Source organism: Mustela lutreola, chromosome 18 (genome assembly GCF_030435805.1).
Source record: "Mustela lutreola isolate mMusLut2 chromosome 18, mMusLut2.pri, whole genome shotgun sequence".
NCBI lineage: Eukaryota > Metazoa > Chordata > Mammalia > Carnivora > Mustelidae > Mustela > Mustela lutreola.
This window is the reverse complement of record NC_081307.1, coordinates 4,878,147-4,897,011: the sequence shown is the minus strand read 5'-3', so window position 1 is coordinate 4,897,011 and position 18,865 is coordinate 4,878,147. Positions and strand designations below refer to the sequence as shown.

Genomic DNA, 18,865 nt, shown 5'->3' with positions numbered 1-18,865 from the left:
ATGTTTAGGGTGTATGCCTCGCTGCTCCCTCTCAGGCCCCAGAGGACCCCCACTGATCTATCCACATCCCCAGAAGCTTTGATCGAGGCTGTGTGTGGCCGTACACAATGCCAGTGGGAATCACTACTAAGAGCAATGTTCGTAAGGCCTCAGACAACCTCATGAGGATTACCTCACAAAATCTGGGGTGGACTGCGCCATAATGAGGTCTGCTGAGTCCCTGAGGTTGAGTTTCAGAAGTGCCCATCTTGCTAATAATCTCCCATGACTCTGCCACACCTGAGTCATCAACCCATCCCTCAGTCTAGAGCTCCCCACTCTGGGATTGCTTTTTGGGGAGATCAGGTAAGAGGCAACTACAGATCCCGCTTTTGGGGGAGAACACAGACCAGCAGTCCTGACCCAAGTCTCTCCTCATCTCTGGTTATCCTGGTGGGTCTCTGATAACCAAGATGTAATGATCACTCTCAGAGTTTAATGTTAGTAGCAAGCTAGACAAGGAGCAGACAGCCAACTGGACCTCAGACAAGAGCTGCATTCGCCAGCTGATTCAGGAGTTGATGGAAGTAAAACACATTTTATTTCTAAGTAGACATTATCACATGTCCAACTTGTCCAACAAACGGACCTGACAAGTGTGGATGTGAGACGTCTATTTTTTTCCTCTTATATGAGAAATCTGATTTGTTTTTAGAAACATGCTTTTCTTTTCTTTCTTTCTTTTTTTTTTTTTTTTTTTTTTTGTTTTATAGGAATTTTTTTTCTTCATGTTTATTACCCAAGAGCCCAGGGCAGTCCCCTCCTATGGAGGGGAAGAAAACTGGCCTTTGAACTTAATCCCCTTTCTGCTCTGACCAGGCCAGGTGCACATGGCAATAGGGGTGACAAAGGAAGGAAAACAGACCTCAAGATTCTGTTTCCTGACTGCCACAGAGCACGCAAGCCCTGCCCTTCATCACCATCGCTTCATAAGGAGGTTCAGATGAGCAAAGAAGCAAGGTAAAGAGCAAAGGAGGAAACGTCCCACTGTGACATCTGTGCAGAGGGCTACGCGGGCAGCAAGACCACACGGGTCCCTGTCCAGGAGAGAGCCAGGGCAACCGTGGGCTGCTGCTCTCTCCCCAGCCTACTACCTCTCAGTCCTCCTGTCCCTTCTTTCCAGGCCAGAATGGTACCCTGATATGAGATGCTCTTCCTGGGACAGGAAAGTGGGCAGGATAAACAGAGAGAAGGCAATTCTAGTGCCAGAAAAGCAGAGCAGAAAGAGCAAGCTGGGTGTCTGCTAACGACTGCTTGGGTCGTGCTGGGGAAGCACACATGGAGGGCACCCAGCCTCTGTCCATCAGGCCTGCTGGAGGGGGGACGGGGTGAGACAGAGAAGCCAGGATGCACAGAAGCATTTGGTTTGTGATTGTCTAAGATCAACAAAGCAGGGAGAGGAATCCTGTGAAAACTTAAGTTACATCAGGATACTCTTTCTTGACAAAGCCTCCCGTGGCTCCCTAGCTCACTGCCAGTGACCCAGTGTCCTCAGGGCAGTCTGTAAGAGCTGGCCTCCTGTTGCCCTCTGAGTTCTGCTCCTGCCCCTCTTCCCTCCCTCTGCTAGCACATTAGGTCACTCACTTTCATATCTCGTTGTTGCCTGACTCTCCCAACAGAAGGTAAGCTCCCTGGAGGCAGAGTTTTGGGGCACTTTTGTGCGTGTCTGTCCGAGACCTGATTTATCTCTCCTGCCTAGACCCATGCCTGGCACGTGGCAGGTGTTCAGAAAATATTTGCCAAATGAGCAGACCCACTAAAACAGAGGGGTTTCGAACTCTGTCTAGGCACTGGGCTCTGCAGGCCGATGGCAGCTTCACAGATAGATGCCTAAGTCTGAGACTTTTTTTTTTTTTTTTTTTTTTTTTTTTTTTTGTGGTAAGAACACTTAACATGGGATCCATCCTCTTAAAGTAATTTTAATTGTCCTCCTGCCTTGTTAATGCTCGCATAATTCTACGTGCCTGCTGTCCTCTAGGTCTATAACTGGGGCACAAAAAAACACAAACTTGCTGATTTGACTGGACTGAAGCAGCCCCAGGAATGTCAAGAAACCCAGCCCAGTGACCAGATATCACAGAGAAAAAGAGGTGCGCTCTGTCATGTGGATCTCCTGAAGTTTTCAGTCCCTCAGCTGCCCTCCCCCCCTCCATGGAAGGGAGCTGGGCTCCTTCACAGTCCCCGCAGTGCTCTGGCTTGGTCCCCTGAGGGACGTGGGGGTGGACCACTGCCTTGGAGCCCTTTTACGCCAGGTGTGAAGAGTGAGCAGTGCGCAGTACCCAGCCTACCCGGAGCCAGAGACACACCCTCCTCCTCCCGCCTCCGTGCACACGCGTGCACACACGCCGTCCCACGCAGCCGTGAGCCACATGGGGAGCGAGGGCTAGAAGTCTTTCACGACATGCATCAGTGGAGGTGGATGGCTCCTGCCCACCCGGCCGAGGTCGAGACAGTGGAGACAGGCAGTGCAACAGAATGAGCGGACTAGAGGTCCGGGTGAGGTCAGAGGCAGAAGAGGAAGACGACGGGACGTGCTCAACAGACGAGCCCTGCGCCCAGGGGTGCTAGATGGCATGTTTCGGGAGGCACAGGACATGGGGGAGAGAAACGTGTGAGTGGCTCTGCGTGCACAGGCCCCACCTGGCCGCAGGAGGCCCTGTGCCCAAACCGCAGGGGGGAATGCAGGGGGCACGCCCCCCACCCCACCCTGGGGCACGCCCCCCACCCCACCCTGGGGCCACAGCGCCTGCGCAGCCAGCACGTGAGTGCATGGCCAGGGCTGCCTGTGAACTAGGAGCTTGGGGAAATCTGCGTGGTGCAGCTGGCCCGTGGGGGCATAATAGGCACCAGAGAATTAAAATGGTTTCTCCAAGGTCTGTAAAGGACCCTTGGGAATCGACTCTCACTTGCGGGCTTTAGAGAAGAGGAGCTGGCGCAGCAGCTCGAGGAGTCAGGAGAAAGGAAGGAACTGGAACCCTAGCTTCCTGGCTCCTGCAGAAGAGCAGGGCCTCTGCTCTTTCTGTGCCCAGGGACTGGAGAGAAGACAAGTGAGGGGAAAGGAGTGGGGGGACCCCCCCTCAGCCCCTCTCCTTCATGCAACTGGCTACTTTCACTGTTGCTGTGAGGAAGGAGGTGAATGGGAGGCACCCCCCACACACCTAGTGGGAGTCCTGGGGGCAAAGGTTAGGGGCCTCTGGGCTTCCTCCCCTTGGGACTGGTCACATTGGGGGTCTGCGCCATGCTCGAAGCACATTAAAAAGAGGGAGAGGAAAGAGAAGGAGTGATAAAAAAGAGAGAAAGAGAGGAGAGACCAGACTGAAAAATAAAAGGAGCCCACTTAGCCTCACAGAAGGGCCACACCAGGACTCTGAAAATACCAGCCAGCTTATCCACATCAGATCTTGGGCCCAAATCTCCATGCCCTCTGCGTCTCTATCACTGACTGTTTTACAGATGAGAACACAAGCCCAGAGAGGGTCCATTCCTGGCACAGAACCACAGGGAGGGGGGGGGATCCCAGCCCCTGTTCCGACTCCAACTCTTCCGTGGGACCACACCACCAGCCTGTTGACTGTGGAGAACATCGGGGAGCCTCTCTGCCCAGTCTGTCTTGCTTGCCTCTGCGCTCGCCACCACCAGGGACGGAGTGCATGGAGGTTGACCTCCCACCAAAGGGAGAGAGATGGTTTCATCAGGTGTCACAGGTGCCTGGAGAGGGGCACCCAACTCAGCCCGCCTCCTTCCAGAAGACACTCACCATTCATCTGGGAGGGTGACGACGAGTAGTCCCGGTCCCCGTGCCGCCGCTCAGGTTTCAGATTGCGGCCCTGCCTGCCCGAGCCTTCCAGCATGTTCACGATCTCGCTGCGGTCAATGTTGCGCAGGGCTGTGTACAGATTCTCCACTGTGGGGCGGGGAGAAGAGAAGGGGCGCTTGCCGAGGGGATTCTCATCATCATGGGTGGGGCGGGAATGTGGGGGGCGGATTCTAGAACTAGGCAGGTGGGAAGTGGGGGATGGGGGCGATTTATTGTCTCTTTTTTCAGCATCAAAACTACCTGCCTCTTTGGGGAATATTTTGTTACCCTTCCACAGATCTTTCCTAAACCCCTAATGGTAGCCAATTTTAAAGTACGGAGAGACTGTTTTTTGTCCTCCAAGAGAAAGTCCACAGGGAATGAGAGGGAGGAGAATTGGATACTGTCCTTTTGAAATCCTTGGTCCTTGCCAGTTAATTTGAGATGCAAATGCAGACAATTTCCTCTTACGGTTCCTGAGAATTGGGAATATACTTGAGGAAGAGCTGATGGAAAGAGTTGAGACAAATCTTCCCTCCAGGGAGGAAAAGATAGTCTCACATCAGGCGGGATTTGCTCCCCCGTGCTCTGTCCTCAGAGGGCAGTCCTCATGTCCACAGGAAGTCCCACCCCCTGCACCTAGGGGTCATCTCGGTCCCTGCGTGACTGTCCTCTTACTCAGATGGGAAACAGGCTAAGGCCGAGACTCTCCTATCTTCTTGTGACAGGATTGCCTAGAGGACCCCATGACCCTGAGACAAGTGTGTGAGAGAGACAGGGAGAAAGAGACCGAGTGTAAAAGGGATTGGTTCCAAAGGCCATGATCCCAACTGGAGTTTGGAGGAAGAACCGCTGGGGTGTAGAGGCACGGGCTTTGGAAAGAGAAGGCGTCCTTAGCTTAATGGTACTGACTGTTCGCGTTTTTGCCTTCACGGATGACCCAGAGGTTCAACAAGGCTACACTCTGCTCCAACAAGGAGTTGGGGTTTTCCACACGGATCCTGTTGATGTCTTCCACACTGAACTGCAGCTCCCGAGCCAACTCTGCAAGCAAAGACCCGAAGCCAAGGGTGAGCTACGCCAGAGCCCGGCTCCGGCTCCCCAGCTGGGCATCGTGGAGTGGAGGCATCCGGTAGGGAGTGCCGGGAGCTAAAGGACAGCCTGGCCCTGCATTTGGTAGTCTTTCCCACGCAGAGGTGCCTAGTGAAACAGAGACACCTGCATCTTTTTATCTCCAGAAAGTGGGGCAGGAACAGGAGTACTCAAAAAATAAGGAGTGAACGACGAATGAATGAATGTCCTTTCTCTCTTTCATCACTTCACACACGAGATGACAACCCTGAGCCTCTCAGCAAGTCTAGCGCTCACACCAGGTCACGGAACAAGCCAATGCCAGAGCCAGATGCGGGCTGAGCCTCCGGATACCCGCACCAGGGCCGTCTGTAGGACACCAGGATGCCACTTACTTTCCACCAGAAAGCAATTAGAATGGAAATGCATCTCTGCACTTAGGTTTCTTCAGGGAAAGGCATTATTTACATTTAAAATGAAAATACAAGTTCCTGTCTGAATGCAAGGCAGTAACACAGAATGTTAGTTTTTCCCTCCCAGTGTTTTTATTGTTATTTCTCACAGGTGCTTTGGAAGGGAGAACAGCCTCAGGGTCCAATTTCAAGGATGAGGAAGACCAGAGGGACAGGGATAGTAAGAATCAGAATGTACACCCACCACACACGCGTGCGCGCACACACACGCACAAGCAGCAGCAACGGACATTCTTTTTTGGCTTAAGAACTGAATAGTCCCTGAACCTCTGTTGTAAATTTTTCCCACAGAGTCTTTCAGCAGGTTATTGCTAAGGTTTCTGGGTTTTTCTGAAGCCTTCTCTACAGGGAGCCTAATGAAGGAAGTCCATTCATATGAAAGGTAACAAAAAAGGGGGAGTGGACTAAGTCATAGGGCTGGTGACTTGAGTAAAACACATTTTGAGCTTTCACGGAATTTTTCCCACACACAGCCTCACTCCAAGTGAGATCTGCCCTTGCTGTGGATGGGACTTCTGGTCGACCTCAGGGACAGCCAGAGATTATTAGGTAACCTTGAGACTTCTTTTCTTTCTTTCTCTCTTTCCCTCCACAAAGCCAGGCTTTGAGGAAGGGCAACGTGAGTATGGGGAGCAGCGGACAGGTGCTCAGGAGATGTAGTTTTTTTGTCTGTGTTTTTTATTTGTTGGATGGTTTTCCAGAGTTCTCTCACTAACTAGCTATAAAACTAGAGCCATTTTATTTAGCGGGGTCTCAGTTTTCCCATCTGTAAAATGAGGTGAACCAGAGTCTAAGGTCTCTTGTAACTTCAAAAGTTAATTCCTGGGGCGCCTGGGTGGCTCAGTGGGTTAAGCCGCTGCCTTCGGCTCAGATCATGATCTCAGGGGTCCTGGGATTGATTCCCGTATCGGGCTCTCTGCTCTCAGCAGGGAGCCTGCTTCCTCCTCTCTCTCTCTACCTGCCTCTCTGCCTACTTGTGATCTCTCTGTGTCAAATAAATAAATAAAATCTTAAAAAAAAAAAAAAGTTAATTCCTTCTGGGGTGCCCGGGTGGTGCAGTTGGTGGAATATCTAACTCTCGGTTTTGGCTCAGGTCATGATGCCGGGGTCATAGGATCAAGCCCCGAGCTGGGCTCAGTGCTCAGTGTGGAGTCTGCTTCAGAGTCGCCCTCTCTCTCTCTCAAATAAATAAAATCTTAAAGAAAAAAAAAAAAAAACCAAACAACTTAATTCTTTCTTATAAAGAAAAACCCGGCAGAAATGGAGGAGGGAGGGAGCTCACGTTGCACTGGCACGCAAAGGCATTGCTGGGTCAACAGACTTATCTGAGACAATCACACATCAGATGCACCAAGGATGGTGAGAAGAGGTTGTTCGTGAGGGGACAGGAGCTGCAGGGCCGTGTGTAGACTGGCAAAGTGCCCTTCTGCCCCCAGTTCCCCGACTCACCCGCCCAGCTGAGGCCGAGGTGTTCTGATATAATAGCCATCTTCATATTTGCTCGGTCTGTCCCACTGAGGGAACCTGGGGAGAAGAAACGTTGGGTTGCGGTCAGTAGTCTTGACAGGACACAGCATCAGCAGGTGTGAGTAACTGACCTCAGACGGAGGTTCAGTTCACAGGCAGACCTCAGTGTCCTCACGGCTAAGCCTGTGAAGGGTAGGTGCCACCTGGGGCCAAAGGCTCCCAATGCTCTGCTCATAATAGGCCAAGCAAAGTGCATCAACGCGGAGCTCTTATAGGAGCGAGGGGGAGGGATGTCACCTACAACCTTGTGGAAAGGCAGGGAGCATGCCCTGTAAAGAGGTTTATACCCAGGGAAGGTTCGCTGAGGATGCTGTATCTCAGGGCCAGCGGCGTCAGAGTCCTTCTCCTCTCATCGGCACTGCTCACCTGCAGAGGAAAGGACACGGTGGATCTGGGGCTTCCCCATCTTGGAGTGCCTTCAAGCCCGTGGGCTGTGGGGAGGGACAGGACACCCGTCGTGGCAAACAGTAAGTGACTCTGTTTCTCTGGAGCAGAGAACAGGCGTGTGCACAGAGGTGGGGGCGAGAGGGAGTGAGACATTCGCATCCTTTATTAACAGGAACAAGAACATTGAGGGCGATCTCGTGTGGCCCTGACCAGGTGGTCAGGCCCTGTCTGACACTTGTGACAGCCTCTGGGTAGGTACTAGTGCGACTCCCATCGCACCGATGAGGGTACTGAGGCACAGACGGGTGAAGTAACTTGCCCAAGGTCGCTCATAAGCGGCGGAGCTGGGGTTTGAACTGAAAAACCAAGTCTGTCTTTCCAGGTTCCTTTATACTCAAAAGACCTGTTTTCAGTACTTGGCCCGAGGCCTAGCAGCCCAGCCCTGAGGAGAAGTACCCAGAGGCTTGCTCAGTGCTGCAAGAAACCCTCCTTTGAAAGAGAGGTTGGTTCACACTCTCCCTGGACAGTAAAGAGAAACTGAGCCACAACACACGGACAAAGCCCCGCTTTTTCCCGAGTAGGGCGTGGAAGGCCACCAGTTGCCAGCGGCAGCAGAAGAACAAGAACATGGAGATGCTCGAGCCTTCCAAAGTCCCCAGGTTAGTGGTTGGTGACTCTGAGGCTTTTACAGGGATGGATAAGTCAACATACTTGGTCAGGACGCCTTTGCTGAGCTCAAAAATCTGGTTGTTTGCAGCGGCTCAGACACAAGGGCTCCCCTCTCTGAGGGCCTGACACCCTGGGGAGGATAAGCAAGTACATGAACAAGGGGCTTGGAAAAAAACCTGCGAACAGCCAGTAGCCTTGAGCCATTTGACACCTGGTTCTATGTCTCAGAGGCCTCGGACAAGGCATGCCACGGTGGATGCCTGTGGCGCTCCTTCTAACCTTCGAGAAAGAACATCCTTGAGGGCCCAAGGCCCACAGTGAGAACACTCATCCCGAGGGCTGACGCTGGCATCATTCCTAGCTTGCGGGAAGGGCTTTGGGGGGAGGGTGGCACTCTGCCAAGCCACAGTCAAGGGTCCAGGGGACAGCCAAAGGCCTTCCTGGACCTCAGGGAATTCGAAGGCAACTTTTCAACAGGAAGAAGTCCTTTGGAAGCACCTGACCTTGAGTCTGTGGGGGGACCCCCTCCCTCCGGCAAGGGCCCTCCCCGGGGGCAGCTCACCTTCGTGCAGGGGGGCATGGTGATGTTCAAGTGGCAGAGAATGTGCTGGGCGTCCTCATACTTCATGGCCTTGCGCAGAAACGACAAGGACCCTGCTGGCTCTCGGCTGCTGTCCCTCACCTAAATTCAAGCACACAAAGGCAAGACTCAGGCGTGCTATTCCAAAGACTTCGAGATTTCTGCCTCCCAGATTGAGACCCGGAGGATTCATCGGCACCTTCACCGGTATGGCCAAGCGGTTCTCCCGAAACGACTGGAACTGGAAACTCCGCTGCTGGGCAGCCTTTCTGACGGGTACCAGGTTCCCAAAGAGCTCTGCGAAAAGAGGCATTCCTTCCAGAACCTGCAGGAGGAGAAAAGCAGATACAGCTGGTCAGGGAGACTCGCCTGCCAGTCCTCTCCTGCCACCAGCTCCGGTCTTTCCTTCGCCAGCTCATGCCCCGTCTACTGCACCAGACACGGGGGCTATGCTCCAAGAAACCCCACCATTTCTTTCAAAAAAGGCTTTGTTTCCGAGGTTGTTATGGGCGAGGCATGCTTTCTCGCTTCAAAGGATTTTATAATAGGCAAGCATCTTTGTATATCCGTGGGTGGTGGGTCAAGATCGCCATCTGAGAACTCTAGAACTCCACTAAAGGATTATCACAGGGCTTCCCCAGGGGAGCTGGATCTTTTGACACCTGTTCAGAAAAATTTGGTTTATGAAAAGTGCTAAAAGGACCACATTACAGAAATCCCTACTGTGCCTATAATGCTTTCAACTGAGATGTTATCATTAGACCCATTTGACAGTTGAGGAAACTGAGGCCCAAAGAGAAGAAATGCTTTGTCCAGTTAGTTCCTGAATCAGAACTAGAGGTATGGCTCCAGAGGGCCAGCCCCGTGCCCTTGGCCCTTGCGGAAGGTCCAGAACAAACTCTGAGGCCAGACGTTTGGAACGGTTCTGGCTCCTTGCCCATCTTGACACGACAAATCCAGGAGCCAGGAATAGGCTCCAATCCAGTCCTCGTTCCTTTCTTCTCATGCCATTCGTCCAGCCGTCCTCCCCGCCTCATCGGGGCACTACCAGAACCCTGACATAGCGGTTGAGCTCGTGCACTCTGAGCTCAGACTGCTGCGACAAATCCTTCCTCTGCCTTTTCCTTAGTCGTGTGACCTTGGAGGGTGACTTCACCTCTCCAGCCCGGGTTCCCCAGTCTGTGGGCAGGGGTAGCGTAAGAGCACGCCCGGTGGTGAGAACGGGCACAGCCAGGCACGGTACCTCTATGTCCCTGCTCCGAGCGACCTCGACGAAGTTCTCGTGCTGCTCCAGGGTCTTGTCCACTTTATCGTCTGTCATGCAGTAGCAGCGCAGACGCCCCTCACGGGGGTCATTCATCTTGGCGAAAATGACGAACTTGGCCATGTAGGGCACCGCGGTGAGCTCCTTGTACAGCAGAGTGGCGAAGTTCACAGCTTCGGCAGTCCGAGGACAGTCGGACAGCCAGAACCTAGACAGAGGGGGCTGATCGGAAGTGTGTCCGATGGAGAGTGTCAGCTCTGTGCCGACCGAAGGCACCTTTGCACCCTAGTGATGGCTGCTCTGACACGCCCGCTGGTCACTGTGCGGCCTCTGTGTGCAAAGGGGCAGCTGAGGGCCCCGTCTCGGTTTCAAGCCCGGGACGGGAGGGTTGAAGCATGAGGATGGGGCGTGAGGAGGGTCAGCGCTGATCCCCTTGATAGAGGGTCTGGGGTCTCTGGGCTAGGGGGGCCGCGCCCTACCTGGCAGAGACGTTGGTGGTGAAGGCAGCACACTCGTTGGCATACACAAGCTTGGTGGTCCCCGTTATGTCTTCCCACTGGGCTTGGTCTGTTCCTCCTGTAACGGGAGCAAAGACGGGCTGGCGGATGGCGTTCAGATGGCAGACACGGAGCTTGGCGAGATGCTAAGGGCAGAGTGTGGAAGGGCAGAGCCGGGCCCCTCGGTGGGGGCCTGAGCACAGCTTTGCTCACACACTCTCCCGCTCCTCCTGGCCACTTCTCCTCTAGGGGTCAGAGGGCCAGTCCACGGAGGGGGCTCTTCTCACATGGATCCCCTTCCCTCCTTCCCTTCCAAGAGCACGTCCTTAGGGAAGCCATAGCAAAGCTGACGGCCAGCTTCACCCTCTCCCGTCTCCCTTGAGTGTGGCCACAGGGAGCTGTGGCTGCCCAGAAGGTGGAACAGAGGCAAAAGGGGCGCCTCTCACCAGTGACACTGCAGAGCAGGCGCAGGCTGGTGGTATCCCCCTCCCCGCTGTCCCTCGGGTTGTCCGTCCAGGAAGGAGGGAGTGGGATCCGAAGCCCAATGGGACGGTAGAACTTCCGGCGTCGAGGCTCCACAGTGACAATGGGGCTGAACGTGGCCTGGTTGCCCAGGAGTTTGGTGACCAGCTCATCCGGCACAGGCTGGGCCTGCGAGGCATCAAAGGTGGACCCTCAGCCTCGAGGAGCAGAGGGCCTTACTCGTGAGGGCCAGCACACCCCCAAAAGGACAGCAGGCTGTTTACGTAGAGGGCCAAGTTTCCTGGGGGGCTTGGGGGGCCCTCCACTGTCAGACCCTGCAGATCGGTTTTGCTGAGCACAAGCTGACTCTGGGCTGAGGTCACTGCTCGGCTGTCTTTCTAGAGCCCTTTCTCCCCCTTTCCCTCCTGCATCTCATTCGAGGGATGATTTGGTCTTTGCCCCGAATTAGGTAGCTCTCCAGGAAGACTTGTGGCTGCATGCCCTATGGTGGGGGGAGGGGTGTTCTGCAACTTAACAGGCAGCACCTGCCTTTTCCTCTCTTTGGAGGTTGAAGGTCATACCTCTAACTGGAATTTTAAGGCATTAGACAAGAGTGGGGGGACGCGCTGGGGAAGAGGGCTGTCCTCCTGGGGGCCTTGAATTCCTCCCATCCTCCAGGAACTCTGTCTGAGCCGGTGGGGGGGCAAGAAAGAGAGCCGTGTCACCTGCAGAGCCAGCTTCACTCTCTTGGTGACAGCATTTTCAGGGAACGTGGCCTGCACCAGCGGGACCAGCTTGCTCTTCAGGAAGCCCCCCTCGGGGCCAATGGTGTCATAGTCCTGGCACAGCCGCGACATGATCACGAAGTACAAAGGGAAGTCGGTGGTGATGATGCGACAGACCCTCTTCTTCTCCAGCTCCTCCAGACTGCCCAGCTCTGGAATCACACGGCACAGCGCCGCCCGCCCCCGTCACACCGGCTGCAGGCTCAGCCCCTGTGTCCCCAGGACGTCCTTGTCCCTGGCTCCTAAGGCACGGCCCCTCCGCGGGCATGGGGGATCTGGGCGCCCGCTTAGATGCCCCAGGGACCCGGAACTGGACCTGCTGGGGCCAACTCCAGTTTCTCCCACTCCCCTGGCCCCAGGCGGCCCCACCCTAACTTTGCAAGCACAAATCCCCCTTCTGAAGGAGGCTGCCCTGGGGCCGCTACCTTCGTCCATCCCGTTAAGGATCTGGTCCATATCCAGGTAGCTCTCTCCGTAGCGGCTCCTGTGCTCCTTCCACACAGAGCCGTTTTCACTGCGCAGCACCACGAGCTCGCGGTCCCCACGGCCATGGGAGGCGAAGTGCGGGATCTCCACGATCACGGGGCTGAGGGAACAGAGAAGAGTGGGGGCAAGGGACATGGAGGGGGGTGTGCATGCCGGCAGGCAGGCGGCTAGGCACAGGGGGAAGGACAGGAGAAGGGGAACAGTGTGTCCCCACCTGCAGGGAGAAGAGATCCTGCAGCCAGAGCGAGGCCACCCCAGGGGCAGGTCCCGGCAGGGAAAGAGACCTGCCTTGGGTTCCTGAGATGCTCCAAGAGCCCCCCACTCGCTGCCGGGCCCCCGAGGAATGGCGAGCGTAGGATTCCATCCCATTTCACAGGGGGTCCTCCTGCCACGGCCACAGCGGAGGCTCACCTATTAACCTAGTTACCCAGACCTTGGACCTGATGCCAAGGACCCATGGACATCCCTGTATGTCCCCAGATGGGGGACCAAAGCTCTCCTAGCCTCGGCTGCCTCCTCTGTTCACCAGTGCTGATGACATTTCCCTCAGAGGGAGGCTTCGATGATCCCACGGAAAAGGGAAAGTCCACACCAAAGCATTCTGCTGGCTGTGGCGGGAGCTCAGCGGTGGGGATGGCACTGGACAACGGTGGGCGGGCAGGCTCCCAGCGCAAGACAGATGACCGCTACCGTCCATGGAGCCTGACACGTAACCAGCTCAAGCAGAGCTCTGCACTTCGCTTCAGAAAAGGCAAGGAATAGGGCCCTGAAGCCCATTGATCCTGTCCTGGGGGGCAACGCTGTAGCGCTGTCTTCTAGAAATGCCACTTTAGAGCTTAAAGAATTAAACCCTTGGGGGCCCCCAAAGGAGCCCCATCTTCTCAGTCCCGTACAATTTGAGAGCAGTGAGCCGCATCTGTCTATACACTCCTTGGTGTGTCTGGAGAAGGGGAGGGAAGGCCAAGGCCTGGTGCGGGGCTTGCCTCTCCCTCTGCTCGGAGGCCAGGCTGGTTGTGGGTGGCTGCCGCGGAAGCGGCCGTGATCGACCAGCAGGGCGGGGACGGGCTGGGGACTCGTGTGGCGTCCACGCACGTCCAGCGCGAGTGACCTCTCACCTTAAGAACTGGGCCCCCGTGGGTCCCAGCGCAATGATCCTGCTGGCCAGGCCCTCCTCCTCGGCCAGCGGGGGCGGCGTGCTCAGCTTCTGGGGCTTGACCAGGCGGCAGGTGATGCGCGTGGGGGCAGCGCACGTCCGGGGGGGGATCACCACCCGCAGGCCGTTGTGCCGACTCCCCCGCATGGAGCCTCCTCGGGCGTCCACCATGAAGCTCACCAGGAACCTACGGCCCAGGCAGATCCGTGTCGGGCTTCTGCGCACGCTCTGCGGCGCGGAGAGGGAGGACCCAGAACCCTCGAGGCCCGGTCACAGGGCTCACTCACCCTGTGTGGACGGGGCTGGCCACGGGGCTGATGTTGTCTGAGGTCTCTGTGGCCGGGCTGCTGGGGATGAGTGAGTCTTCGTCATACTCCTTAGACGCCTGAAGAGGAGAGGAAGGACAGATGTCCCATCACTTCCTGGGCCACGGGGGCTGGCTAGCTCAGGGGTGGTGCTCTGGGCTGGGGGGGCTCAGGAGCTCTCCTTGCCAGGAAGCAAGTGACCGGATGGAGGAAGTAGTCCCACACACTCACCACTGAACCTTTAGGGACAAGGCTTTCCTGGAGTTGAAAAGGAAGCCCAGACTTCATCCTACCATCATGGCTTCTCCTTGGCTCCTTTTAGGTCATACGTGGCGGACCATTCCACTCTTCCCTCCAGCCACACCCCAGTGTGAAACCCGTTCTAGGGAGCTTGGTTTTCACACACCACTGGAGCCAGGCACCATCACGTACTAGCTACTTAGCTTGAGCAAGCTACTCGCCAGGAAGACATCTGAGGTACAGGAGGTGACCAGAGCAGACCCTTCCCTTGGGGACTTCCTGTGGCCTCATCTGTAAATGGGACAGTCCCTGCCCCTCATGACACCGCGGTGGCAGGGACTTGGGGCTGCCACGCCTGGGGACTTGCATATCACAAGCACTCACAAAAGCCAGCAGGGTCTGAGTCTGGCCCTGGTCCCTTCTGGGTTCATTCCAACCCTGCTCTTGCTCCCAGGGGGGCCTGATGCCCCTGCCCCTCTCCTTCGCTGGCCCTGTCCACCCACCCGCACGACTTGCCTCCTACACAAAGCTTTCCCATGACTCTAACCCAGAAGGCTTCATGCAGCACGATCGAGCACCGGGACAGGGATTCTTCCTGCACGCCCTGTGTCCGAGCCCACCCTTCCCACTGGCCCATCTGCTCCTCGGCCAGCGGGGGTGGGCGTGGTCGCACGGTTCTCACATCAAGCCCGGAGCAGGGCACAGAGTAGGAATCCAGCTATACCCACTGGCTTGAGCTCCTGATTTAGCAAGGGGCTGGGGAGAGTGGGCCGGCCACAGAACAGCAGGGCACAGGTCAACTCGGGGACTTTCTCGTCGTTGTCTTTGGCAGCATCAGGGAATGGGTCAGAGCTGGGCCAGGGCCATAGCTGATCCCACCTCCCAAATCCCTCCCCGTGAGTGACGTCAGCATCACAGCTCTGTGACACACACTAGCATGGAATGGCTGACTGCACAGCTTCGTAGCTGCCTTGTCCCCACACGCCAGCTTTGTCTGGGGCTGTGGCTACTGCCGGGAGACACAGAGCCCTGGGGTGGCAGAGGCCAAGACCCGCCGTGGCTGGAAGACGGGCCATGCCCGGCTCAGTTACTCGGTCTTAGGGCAACCCACTCCAACGTCCAAACGCCACTCTGCTTTTTATTCTAGAAAACCCCCTTGCCGTGGCAGAGAAAAAACAAAAAAGGTGCCAAACAACCTATGATTAAATCAAGGGGAATTAAATTGTTTGAAACCACCCCGCTGTTTCCTGGGACAAATTCAGGTGGTATCGAGGGAAGCCACCAAGTCGGGGATTATGGCGACGAACAGTCCCCGGGGGGATACAGACAGGATACAGAGAGTTCTGACGTCCCTTCCTGTCTGTATCAGCTCCCAATAATCCCTTGAGGCAGGGGAGGCAGAGACTGATCCCTTTCTAACAGATGTGAAGGAGAGGAGGCCTGCGACTGTGCCGGCAGTTCGGCCACGGCTGCCTCTCTAGCACTGTGACCTGCTGCCCCAGGTTACGCTGAGCCTGTGCATCAGGGGAGTGGGGGGTGGGGGCTGTGGCCCGGATAGCACGGGCTTCAGAGCCAGAATTTTTGGCGTCAATTCTCAGCCTCGCTCGTGACTGAACGAGCGTGTTTCACACACCCTTGGGCTCTCAGAGGCTCCTATCATTCATATCTGGGATAAGAACTCAGGCAGGACAGCGGTCAGCAAGCAGCCCGTGGAAGCAAGGATCTGAGGGATCTGAGAGCCCGGTAAGGGCCACGGGCCTCTGAATGCATAGTTCCCGTCATACTGCAGGTCGTCTCAAAACCATCACTGTCCCGGGTACCCGCTCTCTGCAGACGGGAAGGAAGAGAAAAGGTGCTTCTTACCTGTTCCGGCTCTTCCGCTCTGATCACCACAGTCTCAGGTGTGACACAAGGGATCTTAGGGATGGCTGGTGATTCTACCCTATACGCCCAGAACATTGGGAAGTCAGAAGGATGACCCTTCTACGTGGCCCTCACTTACTGGGAGGCCTCACAAAACCGCTCTGTACCCCCCAATAACCTCTCCCCCCACTGCCCTCTATGCCGCACCCCAAAGAGCCCACCACACAGGCCATACTACTCATCCGCTCGCAGGGGCCGGCCTCTTCCCCTCGCCTCAGAGCCTCTCCCTGGGGCCCAGCTATCCTTCGAAGGCCAAGCGACATGGCTGCCTCCTGCCTGAAGCCCTCGCTCACACTTATCTCCTGTTCCCAGCCTCAGAGCCCTTGCAGGGAGGTCCCTCGCTCTGACTGGCTTGGACAGCTCATTCTCCAGGTGTGCGTGCGGTGATCCCACCAAATAAATGGGTCAATTGTTTATGTTGGACCAAGTCTCGTGTTTCGTCCTAGCTGGCGTGTGGTCAATACTCATGGTGTTGAGTTCTGAGATTCCTATTTTTACAGTAAATACTAATGGACTAACTATTCTGGGGGTTTCACTTCCCGCTGGCCCCCTGCCCTATTGAGTAGAAGCCATGGACTAGGCCAGCAAATATCTGTTTTTTCAGAAAATACCCAGGAAAGACTCCGTGTTTCTACAGAGGTGTTGCTTTTAGATTAATTCTCCAGGCCTCCCTGTGTGCCGAAGGACCCACATGGGAATAACTCCCAGCAACCCCAGCGGGGGAAGGGGGTGTGTTCCAGGAAGACACAAACCCTCGGTGGGCCTCCCTAGGGCAACATGGTGACAGAGGGACGTGGTCAGCGTGTGAGCTTAGCCTGGCCACCTCGGTGAATGTGAACTTTCCTCAGGGGACATTTCTGGTGGGAAACCGGAGGTGCAGGAGAAAAAGGGGCTGTGAGCAGGGGTCCGAGATGGGGAGGAAGAAAGCTGGGAGCAGGGTCCCGGAAGAGGAAGGGACACACGGCTGGACGGGTTTCCGTGTCGCTGACTGGCCATCGAGGCACAGAGCTTGCTGATCCTAAGCATCTGGCTTCCCAGCCTGACCGCCCCAGCATCCTGTCCCTGTCCCTGTCCAGGGCATGCGGTCGGGAGTCCCACTCCTGGGTCCCAGGGCTCGACCTGCGCGTCCACGCTACGCGCGCTCCTTACGCTTGGTCCAGCTTCGGCACGAAGTCCAGCAGCTCCTTCTCTTCATCTATGTCCCTGGAATCCTGCCTCTCAGCCTTGGAGATGAGTTCCTCCCCTGAAACCACACAAGCTGTGGTGAGGCACTGGAGGGAGGGCTCCACTTTTTTTTTTTTTTTTTTTTTTAAAGCGCTCTCCCGCTCCTCCTCTCCGTGCTGGTCCCTGCTGCTCCAAGGGGACCACTGACCGTGTCTTCGGCCAGGCCTGTTCCTCTAGCCCCGGGGCACGGGGCAGGGCAGCCAGGGTGCCTAACCACTTAGTCTATGCCAGGCTTTGTGGAAGAGAAAAAACACAGCCCAGAAAGAACTTTCTTGGCTTGACAAGGTGCCCCTCACAGCTGCCCTCGCAGGGTGCGCAGACACCAAGGAAAGATTCGATTCTGTCCTTTGCCACACAGCAGGCTAGGATCAGCTATGGTGGGACTGGACCTGTCCATTCTGAAGGGCTCTCGGGTTCTTGGCAATCACGGCAGCCAAAACCTCATTATTTCCTAAGTCCCTTCCAAAGAGATTCAAGCTACGTCTGCAGGGCACACTGCCTCTTTGTTTCTCTCTCCTTTCTGGGACAGGAGTGGGAGCCCTCGACCTTGCAGTGTCACTTCCTGTCACTTGGTGGTGAGTGGCCCGGCTCTGGGATCTGGAGCTGACAGAATGGAAGAACGGCTCATGCAGTCATGATCACGGACACGGTGGCATGGGCACAGACACGGAAATGGACAGGCGGGAGCCACCCGCCTGGGCATGGATCTTACGGGTGTATATCTCCTGTTAGAGTCAAGCTCCTGGCTCCAGACTGTTAGCCATCAGAGGAGGGTGGAAAGCAGGAATGGATTAGTGAGAGCTGGGATTGTGTAGGGTGGAATGCAGTCGTGAGAAAGGGCCACAGGGAACAGAAAGTGTTTCATACCCATTATAGTTATATGAGCAGTTCCTGGAAAGCAAAGAAGAGCCAAGTTTAAGAAAGGACAGGATTGAAGTCAGTTAAATCAAGAGGCATATCATTAAAGGGGACGCAACGGGGGCCTTAATCATCTCCACGACAGGGTTATATCGCCAGGGGCTGGAGGGCGAATCCAGACCCACCCCACTGATTTCACATCACAAGGGGTCCCCTCAGACTTCCGTGAGGAGATGGGCTTATGTGGGGCAGGAAAAAAATACCACAAGCCCTCTGTGGGCCACAGAAGCCGAAACGCTACTCATTCCATAAAACGGATACACTCCAAAGCTTACTGACCCATGCATGAGGGGTCAGAAGAGTAGCGTCCTAAGAAAACATTCTTACAGAATTTAAACGAATAGCTTGTCATTGGTTCAAAGCACAAGGAAAATCTCAGGCAAAATTTTATCGCAGTTCCTTACAGTCTGAGAGTTGATCTGAATGGAATTGAACCCCATGTATTACATACATAAACACATATTTTTTATGAAACTTCACGGAATTTCGTATTTTAATCTCCAAGATGTCAGTTGTTGCTTCTCCTCAAGTTACACTAAAGGAGGATTTTTGGTAACAGTCACCCTCGTTAAAAAGCGGTTCTCTCTGGCTTTGATACCAACCGGCAGACCGAGGGTGTGCGGTGGGGCAGGTAGCCTGAAGCCCCCAGCGAGGAGGGCTCACCTGCTCACCGTGCTCCCTTCAGTCTGACTTGTCCCCCGACCCTTTTTGTTAACCCCAGACTTTACCTTCATCTTCAGAGACATCCAGGATCTCATCTACCGTCTCAGGGAAACTCAGCCGATGCTTGTCACTAGTTAACTAAATTGAGAAAAAGCAGAGACTAGAACCCAGGCAGAACAGTGGGCCCTGTCAGTGACCCAGCTGAACTACCGAAGACTGAATTGCTGGGTTATGACTGTGGAGGCAGGAAGGAGGTGGGAAAGGAGGTTCGTCTTTGCCCTCTGCTTGACAGCTGATGTCTGGCGAGGGCACAAACAGCCACCGCCAGCTTCCCCCATCCCCCTCTCTTTTCCCGAACCACCTTGCGTTTTGCCCCCTCGGTCCGCTCACAGCCCTAACTCTT

General features: G+C 55.4%; 1 protein-coding gene across 14 annotated transcripts in view; it reads right to left on the bottom strand.

Annotated features, from left to right (window-relative positions):
- ANK1 (ankyrin 1) overlaps positions 1-18,865 on the bottom strand; it is a 207,503-nt gene that overhangs the window by 25,267 nt on the left and 163,371 nt on the right. For 8 of the 14 annotated variants that reach the window (XM_059155988.1, XM_059155990.1, XM_059155997.1 and 5 more), the window contains exons 22-38: positions 18,528-18,600; positions 17,749-17,772; positions 16,807-16,900; positions 15,598-15,676; positions 13,477-13,574; positions 13,152-13,376; positions 11,976-12,136; positions 11,491-11,702; positions 10,750-10,954; positions 10,286-10,382; positions 9,786-10,014; positions 8,742-8,867; positions 8,525-8,644; positions 7,194-7,272; positions 6,829-6,903; positions 4,748-4,879; positions 3,797-3,943 (exon numbers count right to left, since the gene is read on the bottom strand). In XM_059155988.1, coding sequence (XP_059011971.1) covers positions 3,797-3,943; positions 4,748-4,879; positions 6,829-6,903; positions 7,194-7,272; positions 8,525-8,644; positions 8,742-8,867; positions 9,786-10,014; positions 10,286-10,382; positions 10,750-10,954; positions 11,491-11,702; positions 11,976-12,136; positions 13,152-13,376; positions 13,477-13,574; positions 15,598-15,676; positions 16,807-16,900; positions 17,749-17,772; positions 18,528-18,600 — 2,176 coding nt within the window. The remainder of the gene's footprint in view (positions 1-3,796; positions 3,944-4,747; positions 4,880-6,828; positions 6,904-7,193; positions 7,273-8,524; positions 8,645-8,741; positions 8,868-9,785; positions 10,015-10,285; positions 10,383-10,749; positions 10,955-11,490; positions 11,703-11,975; positions 12,137-13,151; positions 13,377-13,476; positions 13,575-15,597; positions 15,677-16,806; positions 16,901-17,748; positions 17,773-18,527; positions 18,601-18,865) is intronic. The other 6 variants (XM_059156002.1, XM_059155989.1, XM_059155994.1 and 3 more) reach the window with 1 other exon arrangement.